This window comes from Glandiceps talaboti, chromosome 3 (genome assembly GCF_964340395.1).
Source record: "Glandiceps talaboti chromosome 3, keGlaTala1.1, whole genome shotgun sequence".
Lineage (NCBI taxonomy): Eukaryota > Metazoa > Hemichordata > Enteropneusta > Spengelidae > Glandiceps > Glandiceps talaboti.
In genome coordinates, this window is record NC_135551.1 from 20,981,214 (window position 1) to 20,995,451 (window position 14,238).

Sequence of the window (14,238 nt, forward strand, 5' to 3'; positions counted from 1 at the left end):
TAAGACATGCCATGATAAAAACAGACAACAAAATGTAGCCAAGTCACCAAACTTCTTGATTTTACCAAATGCATAAAAAAACTAACTACAAATAAAGTATCTTGATATAAATGCAATAATGTTCAGTAGTTTTGGCACTTGGCTGTGTTTCCTTTTCAATACTACCCATATGTTGCTTTCTTATTAAAAGCAAACTTGAAAATCTTCAAAATTTAAATACACAATTTACTAAATATTTCATCCCATGCAGTCACTAAGTTATCTACAAATCTTAGACATGGTTTGTATAAGCTATTATAGTGGATTAATTGAAAAACATATCCTACTTTAGTTCAGGTATTCTTCAGTTTTTCATATAAAATGTAGGGTATTTCAATATATACACTTGTACATTTCACAGGTTTATTGGTTATTTTTTATAAAATTAATTTAACGAGATTTCATAAAATGGATGTATATGAATTGTATCTTTCATAGCCAGGCTGTACAATACCCATTGTAGAAAATAATTCTTAACGTTTCAAACTAAAGTAGTTTTTGAGGTAACAAGTAACTAACTAAAGGGTAACTAGTGATCTAATCAATGAACTCTCACAGACTGTGATAGTTGCTATAACAGGCAGGTAATTGGGGAAGGGGGTAGTAAAAAAAAAAACTCTTGCAGAGAAAGTTGCTAGAAGTTACAGTGAGGAGGGAACACTGAACCCACGAGGGATGGCCCTCACTGGACTTTTTAGAAGACAAGTGTTTATATACTTAAAGAACTATCCAGTATAAATAACATATTATTATTAACAAAGGGGTGGATGGGGGTCAAAATCAAACTTTTGCATTGCATTGCTATAACAGGTAACTTAGAGGGTAGGTTCAATGTGCATATACCTGACCCCTTTACATTCTTCCATATGTTATTTTGAACTCTATGGTTTACTGTTATTTGTTCACTGTTGGTGACCAATATATGCTGAAAAAACAGCACTGATGCAAATATCCTAAAGCCATGATCCTCTTTTCACCAGATATTTCTTCTTTCCTGCTGTAAAAACTGTGAATACTCTTGATTGTTGATAAGTTTCTACTTTCATTTATTCTGGATTATGTTGGGATTAGGTTGTGTGAGCATATCTGTCCCAAGAAAGCCCCTCTCCTATCCTTTAAAAGTTTTCTTTGTTATAATGAAATCTTGATCCTTCCTGTCTGATAGTAGAATATTCATTACATTTCTTGTGTAGTACTCCTGATAGAGACTTTGGTCCACAGTAAAACACACCAATGTTCACGCTGTATGATAAAAAAGATGTGTGTTCATTTCTATTATTTATACATTTAGTATGTTGATTTAATAGTGCTGGTATTGTCACATACTATGTTGCAGATTTCAGATCAAACTTGATTTTATATAATGGGTTGAGGCCTACTGATGAAAAAGATTGATTGGTTGGTTGATTGATTGGTTGATCAGTTGCTTATTAATTGGTGGTTGTATTAATTGGTGGGTGGGTGGTTGGAATGGTGGGTTGGTTAATTGTTTGGTTGGTCGGTCAGTTGGTTGGTTATTGATTGGTGGTTGGATTGGCTGGTGGGTGGTTGGTTGGTTGGTTGGTGGGTTGATGAGTGGGTTGGTTGATGGGTGGGTTTGTTAGTTAATTTATTGATTGGTTGGCTGCATATAGAATTCCAATAATGTCTACTAAATCATATTAAATATACTTTGATGTGGAGGTATTTGACAACGATTTAGTCTTTATTTGAAAACAACAAATTTTCACTGATATCTATCTGGTATCTTTGATGGAAAGCATCTACGAAAAGTATCAGACAATGTTTTTTTGTGTGTGAAAATATGAAATTTGGCTTTTGTAAAACTATAAATGTACATAATAATCCTTGTATGAATTCAGGATTCCGTCTCTGAGTTGAATATTCATATTGCGGCAAGGACACCTGTTTGTACACAATATCCTCTAATAGCAGTATTAAATGGAACATTCCATTAATTTATGGGTGTGACAATTAATTTAAGAGCTTACCCTGGATGTGCCTGTGCTATGCCAGGGAATATTTGATCCCACTGTGGTCTACCGTAATGTGTCTTCTGTCTCAACCCTGTCACAATATCCGCTTCATCACCTTCATGTAAATAGATATTCCTTGCCTAACAATAGAAAGAATATCAACATATTTATGAAATTAAGAGTTTTTAATTATAGCGTTTCCACTTAAATCTGATCAATATTATTCTTAGGAATACCAATATCTTGCATTTCCCATAAAGCTTCCATTCATGCTGAATATCCTTTCCTCTAAAATGTGGAAAATCTAAATTTTTTTTATCAATTTGGGTTGTCTAAAACATTAATTGCTGTAGTTCTGAAATGAAATTATCAAAGTTTTACTGTTAACTTTAACCCATTCTCAGTTAAAATCATGCAAATTAAAGTAGTCATATGGGTGAGGATTGGGTATCGTAAATTCAAAATTCAAAATAACTACCCAATCCTCATCCATACGACCACTTTAATATTTTGAAACCAAGAATCATCAAATGTTGCACATAGTAACCTGGTTAACGTCCCAGCCTTTGGTTAGATAAATATTGTAATCCAGAAAACTGCCTTTTCCTTGCTCCATCATTTGTTCCTCTAAGTGTTGAAGTAGGTCTGAAAACCACTCAAAGGCATTGGTGTCTGGACATATCCAGTAGAAATAGACTTTCTGTAGTTTGAGTTCAACGTCAGGGTTGTTGTATTTATACCTGTAAATGTCAAGGAAGAGAGAACCATGTTCCAAATCTACATTCTCAAATTTGCAATATTTAAGATGTATACAGTCTGTTTCACATGCTTAAATACATTATCATAAAACTACATGACTCTCTGGAAACTGTACAACATTCATTATTTGTTGCATTATGGGAAAAACATACTCTAGCTTGTAAGAATGACTTAACGTAACTTAAACACTTTTAAAACTTCACTATGAGTACTTTAATTGCACCCTTTTTCATTTGCATAATTCTCGTTTTAAAAAGTTCACTGGTTACTACATTGTACTGTATTCAGGGTTATCTATTGGGCATAGCATATATATCATACTGTTGTCTGAACTCTGAACATTACGTACCACATCGACTTCAAGACTGAGGCAAATGGTGTAGCACCAATTCCAGCAGCAACACACACACCAACATGATATCGGAATATATCAGTGCTTGCTGTACCAAATGGACCATCAACTGCAAGACTACAAAATATTAAATATAAGTAAGCAATAGCATAATTGGAGCACCCACATATTGTTATGTAAATTGATATGCATTGTTTTCAACAAACCATAGGGTGGAACCCATTACTCAGTCTAGGGGCTATCTGTGGCATCAAATCTGTTCTCACTACACATCTAGCTTATTTTGATGTGGTCCAGAAATGAAATTTCAAATTCGAATGAAGAAACCCACGATGTCTTTGTTAATCAATCCCAGAATTCTGCCCAATAATAAGTTAGTGTTTATTGGGGCAGTTATATAATGTCCAAATATGGTAATCCCAGAATTCTGCCCAATAATAAGTTAGTGTTTATTGGGGCAGTTACATAATGTCCATATATGGTAATCCCAGAATTCTGCCCAATAATAAGTCAGTGTTTACTGGGGCAGTTACATAATGTCCAAATATGGTATATTTATCAGATCAGGATGCTACTTATACATTGTTTATAACAATCTAACAGTTAGGGGTTTACTCATTTGTATGAACAACATTCGGTTCATGATTTCTCATTGAGCTAGATAAAGTGAAGAGATCATCAAAGCCACAAAAATAGCCTCTAGACTACCCATTACTTTGTCTGTATGATCAAAAGTATGATCAAAAGCCCATCATTTGGTAAGCTGTGGTTACTTTACTTGCTGAATAACAACATCTTTACTACAATCTCACTGTGTTCAGCTGTACAAGTCTTGTTAACTTTGAAGGTAAACAACTGCAACATGCCAAAAAATCGGCTTTGATCTTACATGTATGTTACATACAGTCAGTGACAGTCTCCTGGCAAATGCTTTCATATTTTTCACACTGTATCAGGGTAAAACTAACCTTGGCATTTGAGATGATTCCTGGAACTCATCTTCATCCACTCGGCATGTCTTGGCCAATGCATCAGTCCAGTCACCAACCAGACGTACATGAACACTAAATGTATCTTCTTCTGGTGCCTGAGTTAATTACAGAATTGAGATAAAATTGTCACTTGATTCTTTGAAGTTTGGAAATGTTACCTTTAACAAAGTTGGGTATAAAACATTGCAAAAGGTGACACTCAACAATTTTTATAATAAACAACATCTCAAAAACCCATCATAATTATGAAGAGTAGCAAAAAAGATGAAATATTAAATATAAAAAATAGCATACAAAAGCTCTACTTGAAGTATGATGAAAACTTATGGCACTCAAAGGAATCACACAAACACAAGAATTTGTTCTGAAATTAACTTAAATATTGTTGAGTACTGTCATACACAGGGTATACTACCAGATGCATATTTATGGAGAAGTTTTCTGTTTCATCTTGGTTGCTTTTTTGCACAAATGTCCAAGATGAGAGAGACTTTGATATATTTCAAAACTGCAAACACATGACTGAAATACAGCATTCCTAGAAATCAGTACCTTCATTTACATATTGGTGGTTTCAATGACGTTACCCATAGTATCCACAACTTACCGACGTCAGGGTAAATGGATGCCATTCTAGTCGAGATATCTTGGGACATTTGATAAACACATACTGTCCTGGTAGCATTGCAAATCCCCTTTTCTTCATCACAAGTTCTATGACTCTAGATGGGTGTTTGACAACCTGGGGAAAAATTACAAATATAATGTGATACATCCTATTTATATATACATGTACACCATATCACAGAAATAAGGGTTACAATGACAAATATCACAGATGTAACAGATTTTTCATTATTAGCTAATTTTTTACTGCTCCTTGGGAAGCAATTTCTTTACAATACAATTGTAAACTTTAGGAGACTCTTCCAAATATTAAATGATTTTGTTGTATCGTGAAACAAGCTCAAAATGTCGAAAAAACTAAAAGCCAATATAATAATATGATACATCTCCAAAAGTGGTCATGTATGGAACAAGTTAAATTGTAATTGTGACTTATGTACATCAGGTTTTTTATATTGTATTTTTTTTTTTCCAGAGCCACCCCTCCGTCTTTTCTTTTTCTGTCTTTCCTGTGTTTTGTGTTCTTTTTTATTGTGGCAAAATTTGTAAAACAAGGGGGTTACTATCAACATAGACGGGACAGGAATTCATAAATACATAACCATAAGCTAGACCGCAAAAATGTTTACAGAATGGATAGAAATGTGTAACAAAATTAACAGTATGTATAAATTACAGAATTTGTGGATAACAGTTAATACATGCATGTACATGTATATATTATCAAAATAATAATAATAATAATAATAATAATCTTTATTTATACTGGATAGTTCTCTAAGTATATAAAACTTGTCTCCCAAGAAGTTCAGTGAGGGCCATCCTTCATGGGTTTAGTGTTATTATGATAATGAATGGTTGTATAGTAAGACTCTGGCAATTTTTTCACCCAATATGTTGAAATACCCTGCCATGCCACCCTTAGAAAGGCAGTGGACAAACTGTCACTTCTAACATACAATTTGACTGGTTACAAACCTTTGTGATGTTCACTGTCTGGCAACTTCTGACCAATCGGACACCTTGTTCTATCAGATACATTACGATAGGAATTAGAAGCCATATCCAAGTCTGAGAAAGTCAAAGCAAAATATTATCAATGTGACAATTTTGTTGCCAATTTCAAAACAAGTGTGACACTAGAGTGCTGCAAATTACACAAAATAAGTGTTAAAATATTGATCATATGGATGCTAACATTGGCAGTATAAATAGCAGTTCACAAAGTCCATGTGAAACTGGTCATAACAGTGACTAAATATTACATCATTAAGACAAAAAACAAAATAATTTGAATGAACTGTCAACTTTTTGTCATTACATGAATCCTGAGAAATGAAGCTTTACAATTACTACAGTGCTGTACAACTCTGGCCAAAAATACTCGTCCAGTCAAAAATACTCTTTCAACAGCACCCCCTGTGGATAAACGATACAATCTTTTGTTTTTCCAAGCACTCCGTGGTATAATTATATTGTTAGAAGTTCCTCTGTGATGGCCAATAGCCAAATACCTGGAAGTAACAACACACTTGCACTGATATGACAAACCACTTATTATTATGTTAATATTTATATTTTTTGAACAAGATCTACTCACAGTTGGCGAGCTTCCAGAAAATTCTGGATCTGGACATTCCTTATCCGGACCCCATTCCTTGTCATGGCATTCCTTAGGATTATGTTCATCTACATTGGTTTGGTACCGAACGATGCCCCTGTATAGGATTGGGAGTCGGGATAGATTGTGATAATTTATAAGAATTGAAATACATTCAATCAATTTCTACAAACATATTAATAATATCAATAATAATAATAGTAATCTTTTTGACCAAAAAGACGTATTTTAGAACTCTTTGTATATCACTGACAGGAAGATGAGGAATACTGTGGATTCTCCTGGCAATGTATTTTACAGTCTGTACAAACACAAAGTCCTTATACTTACTCTATTCCATGGACGAGAAGAAATGCAAAAAATACCACAAAAAGATGATGTGTAAACCAGAATACTTCAAAATATGACCGCCTACAAAAAAAAACAAGAACATGAGTAGAATTAATGAGAAATTTTTGAAGCAAGAGATCACATTTACACCTGACACAAGCCAAGTTGAATGCATTTGAATAAAACTGAAAAAAATATGGAATTTATATACACCCTGGTTGTTACAGGCCCCAACAACACATGTCTACATCATTGCTTCTGTGGTACTCAAAATAAGTTAAACATTTTTCCTGATATTTTATATATCATGCTAGTGACGGTATAATTATATTAATCCCTCATAATTTTCTTTATTCAGCTGGAAAATACTCATGACCGGAGAGTTCTGTCACTATTCATCTTTCGACTCATAGTGACAAAGCCCCTTAGGCCACTCACTATTACCCCTGGCATGGATCTATAGCGACACAATGGCCCTTTAACTTCCTCAACTCCTTGGGAGTATACAATCCACGGCAGCCTTTATAAGCACATAGGATTAAAGCATTCACTTTGCAACCTCTATCCTACCAGGTCCCCAATTATACAGCTGGGTTGACTGGGGCACAATTGTGATTCAAATCTTGCCCCAAAACAAACGGCAGCAGGAAGGCTCAAACCTGCAATGTACAGATTCCAAGCCAGCCACTCAAACTTTCAGGACCTCCTACAGTTGGGCCTTTCCCCCATACAACCGAGGTCTCAAAACCCATACCCAGGCCATTAAGATTATTATCACTTTTATGATTTGTGTATGATCATGATATTAATACCTATAGCACTGTTGAGATGTCCTGCTTTGGTCAGCTCTGTTAGTAAAACTCTCAGTGTAATTATGAGCCTCATTGACAGGGATAACATCAAGAAAATGTTTTAATTTACATCTATCCAAAGACCCAATAACTATGGCTTTATCTTAGCCTGTCAATAAACGTCCATCATGGTAATATCGATTGTACAACATCAAATTCAGTCTGGACATTTTCAATTCAAGATTTTCTCCTACTTCTTGTTTCACAAAAATTCACTTCTTCTTACCTGATTGTTTCTGTGGATGATGTTACCATGACAATAAGAACCATTGTTATAATAACACCTGTCCACCCAGCAATGACTGTAAAACAAACTTCTACAAGACCCAAACCAAATGGCTGTAAAGGAAAGGATATGAAGAAAAAAAGGAAAAGTCTGATCAGACTTCTATTAACTAACATACATTATGGGTAACAAAACAGCACATTAATAACTTACTAAACTGAAATGTTATTGCACTTGACATGTGTCTGACCATTTGTAGATTTCCTGCAAGGGTTTATGGGATAATCTCTTGTGTTTTCCTCAAAGACAATTTATTATATTTGCCTTACAGCCTCTCCCCCCTCTCCCCCCCCCCTCTCTCTCTCTCTCTCTCTCTCTCTCTCTCTCTCTCTCTCTCTCTCTCTCTCTCTCTCTCTCTCTCTCTCTCTCTCTCTCTCTCTCTCTCTCTCTCTCTCTCTCTCTCTCTCTCTCTCTCTCTCTCTCTCTCTCGTATTCCTACAAGGGTTTATGGGATAATCTCGTGTTTTCCTGCAAAGGTTTATGAGATAACCTCTTTTGTGTTTTCCTGCAAAGATTTATGAGATAACCTCGTTGTGTTTTTATGCAAGGGTTTATGGGATAACCCGTGTTTTCCTGCAAAGGTTTATGGGATAATCTTGTGTTTTGGGGTTTATGGGATATCCTTTTGTGATGACATCATGTTTACCCTAATTCAAACCTAAATCATTTTAATCATTTTTAAGAACGCACTTTACTAATCCTTTTTGTCTCGACAAATACCACCGCGGTTTCTTCCTGCATTCACTCTACACCCACAAGAGGGCAGCCCTCACGAGTCTTCTTGGGAGAGCAAGTTATGAAAACTTACAAAACCATCCAGTAAAATATATAAAGATAGTTATTTGAGCAAGTTTATTGAGTACAAACAAATGCAAACTCACCTGATCTGAGTGTTTGATAGGATTCAACCATGCATTGTCTGGTTCTCTTGGGAGACTACTAAGTCTGGCAGCTAAAGTGTCTTCATCACTCATGTGTCCATCCATAAAACCCTTGAAATTAAAACAATGTGCACCTACATGCAACGCTGTATGCAGGCATATCATGTAGGCCAAGGCTTTGTGAAAAGTGATATTTTTATCCAGTTGACGTCGTATACTTCTTCTACAACACTGTGAAATAAAAACTGACATGAATCACAAATGGAAAATATTAACTTTCTGATGATGAGCGTGTTACCCCTATACCACCCTCTTACTCTCCCCCCCCAAAAAAAAATAAATAAATAAATAAATAAATAAATAAATAAATAAATAAATAAATAAATAAAAAAAATAAAAAAATAAAAAATAATAATAATTTGATTCAATTTGCCTGTAAATACCAATGAATAATTATGGAATCTCATGCAAATTCACGAAACTGTTATATGAGGACAAAGCTGTCGAGACTGCATCTAAAATCATAAACCACTTCATACAGAATACAAAATCAAGTGCTCATCACCAGAACATCACATACATGTTATGATGTACATTAGTTTTGTAACAAGACTGACCCAATTCTCAGTACCTGCAGTAGAATTCTACCAACTAGATTTATCATAAAAGTAAACGTGACTACATTTTGTACTTGATTTCTTGGTCGACACCACAACTTCCACTCCATGCGCTATACAAATGTACATACATTACTGGTACTATAGGTGCATGCAAGAATAAATCAACCTTCTTGTTCTATTTTGACCCTCTACATGTAGCATGAGGTAAATTGTTCTGGTGGGTACTGATTTCTGCTATTGTATTGTCATGCTTCTTTCTATCTACTTACTGATTAGTGATCTTTTTACATTGTATCAATGCAAAGCAAACCTTGTGCTTTTCATTACAAATAACATACTGGTGATAAGGCGTAAAAAAAATTGTGTGGTTCCGATTACATTCAATATTAAAATAGGTGGGGTACATGTAGGTAGATTTTTTCATTTTATCTTTTTTTTAAATTTTCATACGTGAGTGTCTAGTTCAGGTAGTTATGTTTTCCGTTGTTTTTGATATGGTCTCTGTGTTTTTGGTTTCTTCTCATCAGATGCACAGCCATTACAGATTGGAAGAACAGTTTGATATTTTCTTTTTCAGTTGATGTCAGTTTCCGTATTCACTATTTTTTGTGAGACTTCACACTTTTCACGATTTTATTAGTTTTTTCCTCAAATACGTAAAAAATAGTTTAAGGTCGGCGTGAAAAACTAGGTGGGGTCGGATAACCAGAACCAAACAACTATTTTTATTGGGCCTAATAATGAATCTGTACATGTGTGTATTTTGATATCTTAGTTTCCCCTTTCAACAGGTCAGCTGATTCTATGTAAAGGTATCACACTGTGGTAAGCTGATACTGTTCTGTGTCATGGGTATCACACTATGTCAGTCAAAGTACCGTAGGATTTCATTATTGAGCACAAATATTCCTATCAAATTCATTGTGCGATACAACATCACAGCATGCAATGTATTAAATTCCACTATATAGATTCAATGGACATCATAAGATGTACACTTACATTGGTATCTTTTACACTGTTTATACTTTATGTGTTCCTGGTACAACCCAAAAATGAAACACATGTACTTTTAGTGACTTTACTTTGTCTCCAACTCTTGAAGTCAAATATAATAGAATTTAAAAACCTCAGTAGCAGAAGAAAATTATCTTAATTGTATGAGTCATGTATATCACTTGTCTGTGTGCATAGCGATGAAGTCAAGCGCCCTCAGTGGTGGCTTTTTCAAGGAATTATACCCAAACCATAAACCACTGCTGTAAGAAATACATAGTAAGAGCCTAGCTGTCGATGAAAAATAAATCACAACGAAAGGTCACATATCATGAAACTGAGAGAATTAAGTGTCTGAACAGCAATAAAGTACTTGTAATGTATTTGATAGTGTAAATCCCGTTTTCAGCGGTGCATTATAAAGTATGAAGTAACTGTATAAATACTTACTGTGCATGAGCCTCGCAAGTAGGAGATCAGATTACGACAAACAGTCAGTAAAACCAACATACAGTTGAAATTCAGACATGCTGCACTGGCCCTGGCAACACCTAATCCTTCCTGGTATGAAATAGAATAGGATAAAACAAATACATGTAGGTGTGAATTACAGTACAGCACAGACAAGGAAGTGATTACAGCCTGGTGTATGATTAGAATCTTGTCTTTAGGGAAGGTAGTCATTTAATTCAATCATGTATTACCTTTACATGTATCTTTTCTTGAACTGTTCTTTGTATTTTCATGTTTACATTTTTGTCTTGTTTAACTTGGCAATACTCAGCACTAGTAATATGTAAATGTGTATGTCACAAGGATGACTCAAGCAAAAATAAAGACAGTGTGATTGAATTAAACAACTACATATCGTCATCCTCAATATCAGGTTTAACTACTATGTCGCCCTTGACAACCTTAAACATAATGTTGCCCTTGACAACCCAACAGTTTGATCTGGTTTGAATCTAAGTGCAAATGCATACATGTATGTCGTGTGAGTGTGTATGTGATAACATGAGATGGGGATGCAATGGTGTAATTTCAACTTTGCCACAAAGAGAGGCTATGTATTAGTAAGAAATACAACTTATTGGCATCATCGATTTGTAACCCACAGGCCTCTTTACGGTACCGTTCAAAATGTACATTTCGTTGTGTCAGCAGAAATATGTGCTCTGGCTTACGAGAATGCTTAGCAGTAAAATGACCAATAGTATTTCCTTTACTCGATCAGATTAAAATCATGAGTACTACATGCATGATGTAAATTCACTCCAGGGTCTATGATTACTGTGAATGCATTGATTACATTCAGTGCCCAACACACTGGATTTGAACTTACTACAACGGCAATCGAGGTATCGGTTTAATATTATAATAAGAGTAAGATAGACACAAATTAAAACTGTTGTTGTTGCATGTAGTAGATTACACAAGTGGAGGATAGTGATACTTCTGTTGTGTAGATGTAATCACCTTGTAATTAAGATAGTCTAAACTCTAGTCCTCCCCAAAATGTATACTGCAAGATCATGGAAATCATCAGAAATGCTACCCTAGGGAGAGCATAATTAGACCAACGTCCATTCGATAGTTTATGCCTACATGTCTCAACAACAGTATTAGTATGTGTCTATCTTAGTAAACCGAAACCTCGCTGCTGCTGTCATATGTTTCAACTAACCAAAACCTCAATTCCCACTGTCATACATGTATATGTATGTTTCAGTTGAACATTTTAGGTGACATTTTAGATGTTACACAATAAACAATTTGTAAACATACATGTACAACTTAATTAAGTATTTCTTTTGAAATCTGGTATTTGATAACACAAACATCTCTTGTTGTATTGCTTTTCACTAAATTCTGTATGAATGTACATGTGCACACGTTGAGCAAAATTTCTAAAGTTCGATTGTTTTATTATCATATTGAGCCCATCATAATGATAATACAGTACATTTGTAATTAGTAACACTTACCCCAGTCAAAGTCTTGGTGTAATAATATTCCAATCCGTCATATTTGAAGAAAATACCAATCCACAGACCAATATTAATAACATACCATATTATCTGAATACACGAAAATATCAAAGAAAAACACAGAATACAGGTAAGTGAATTTACAGGGAATATCAGGCATACAATATGTGCTCACAATGCTGAAATTAAAGCAAAAGAAAGTAAAATAAGCTGTGCTTCAGTGCAGGAACAACAGTCAGAATGCATGGATGTAATTGGTGCTTGTGTCTGTCTCTTGCAAAGGGTGATTCACATATACGTCTACAAAATGTACATTGTAATGCGGTTGTTTTATGTACATGCATCTGTCTCTTGCAGAGTGGGTTTATATACATTGTAATACAATTTTTATTCCTGTCTGAATCTTGCAGAGGGTGGTCTATCTTATCTTACTTATACTATGGCATGATTGGCTCAAATGGATCTTTTTCAAAATTTTGTGTAATCTCAGTGTTGCATGCAAATTGAGTGCTGAGTGTAATATAGGTCACATATCCCTAAGAAAGAGCGGGTTATGGCTCCATATAACCAACCAAAATCAAGGCCTCTGATTGGCCAAGTTGGTCTAGCTGTAGTATAAATACATGTAATACAACTGTTGTATGTGTCTGTCTCTTGCAGAGGGTGGTTTATATACATTGTAATACAATAGGCATGTGTCTGTCTCTTGCAGAGGTAGTCTATTCTGCTAGACCTCGGATGTTCTTCCGATACAATACGACACACGACCGAACATCGCTATCGAGGCAAGCCCTCACTGCGAACTTCATTCGCTTATAGTATCGAAGGAAAGCCCGAACATCTAGCAGCAAGACTATTGCAGAGGGTGTTTTATATACATTGTAATACAATTATTGCATGTGTCTCTCTTGCAGAGGGTGATTTATATACATTGTAATACAATTGATGTATTTATCTGCTTGGTGTACTCTGCATGTAGTGTACAATCAAGACATGATGCATATTTTTATTTTGTCTGTTAAAATTCTGAAATGGTCACACACTGTCTTTTTTGTAGTCCTTGTTTAATATTACAACCACTACATACAATGTAAGACAGACAGTATTACAATATACAAAAGTACAAAATGTATATGAATCATCCTCTGCAAGAGACAGACACAAGTACATGTAGAGTTGTAACAATTGTATCCATTCTGACTTTAGTTCTTGCACAGCTTGCTTTCTTCAGTTATATACTCAATGGCCCAAAGGAATTAGAGAGACATAAATACATCCTATTGTTCTGGGTCATAGCGGTAACGTACATGTATGATGTACAATGTAGACATGCACAAATTTCATTTCTTGACATAAGTATGGAGAATTTCATTTTTGGAAAGAAAATTATCTAACCTTGTAATACATAGGTATACGTGAATCCTTTTTTTTTCGTTCTTAGAAGACAGTTATTACCCCACACACACACACACACACACACACACACACACACACACACCATGTAATGTTACCATTCTAGGCAGAGCATGTGATTTAAAATTGAAGCCTGCATCCAAAAATATTCACTATTTATACTTCTTCTTGTTCAGCAGAATATCAACAATAACAGCACAAGTATAATTTCAGGAGGTAGGATGATCCTACACAAGTCTCTGTGACATGCAGTGTCTAATATTAATTTTGAGATAAATTTGTTTCTTTGTTTAGAACTGCTTTGTCCTGCTTTGTCGATCGTCAATCCTAAGATATGGCAACAAATATTTAGATTTAGACAACAAGCCGACCCAAAACTTTAAGAATTGGGCCTCAATCAGATACCTCTCTGCATTGAAACTTTCCTCTGCCATCACTCAACAATCGAGCTCAGTGACTCACCAAAATCAACCATTTTGGTCCTTCGTTGACGATCCAATCGCCCAT

General features: G+C 35.0%; 1 protein-coding gene across 1 annotated transcript; it reads right to left on the reverse strand.

Annotated features, from left to right (window-relative positions):
- Nucleotides 1–606: 606 nt before the first annotated feature.
- LOC144432499 (NADPH oxidase 2-like) lies at nucleotides 607–14,238 on the reverse strand. Its single transcript, XM_078120717.1, has 14 exons — nucleotides 14,194–14,238; nucleotides 12,316–12,408; nucleotides 10,781–10,891; nucleotides 8,715–8,945; nucleotides 7,774–7,886; nucleotides 6,697–6,777; nucleotides 6,346–6,463; nucleotides 5,724–5,816; nucleotides 4,726–4,860; nucleotides 4,095–4,213; nucleotides 3,124–3,243; nucleotides 2,563–2,755; nucleotides 2,031–2,155; nucleotides 607–1,281 (listed from the first exon to the last, which is right to left on the reverse strand). Exons 1-14 carry the CDS (start codon nucleotides 14,236–14,238, stop codon nucleotides 1,155–1,157), a joined length of 1,704 nt encoding a protein of 567 aa, XP_077976843.1. The 3' UTR covers nucleotides 607–1,154.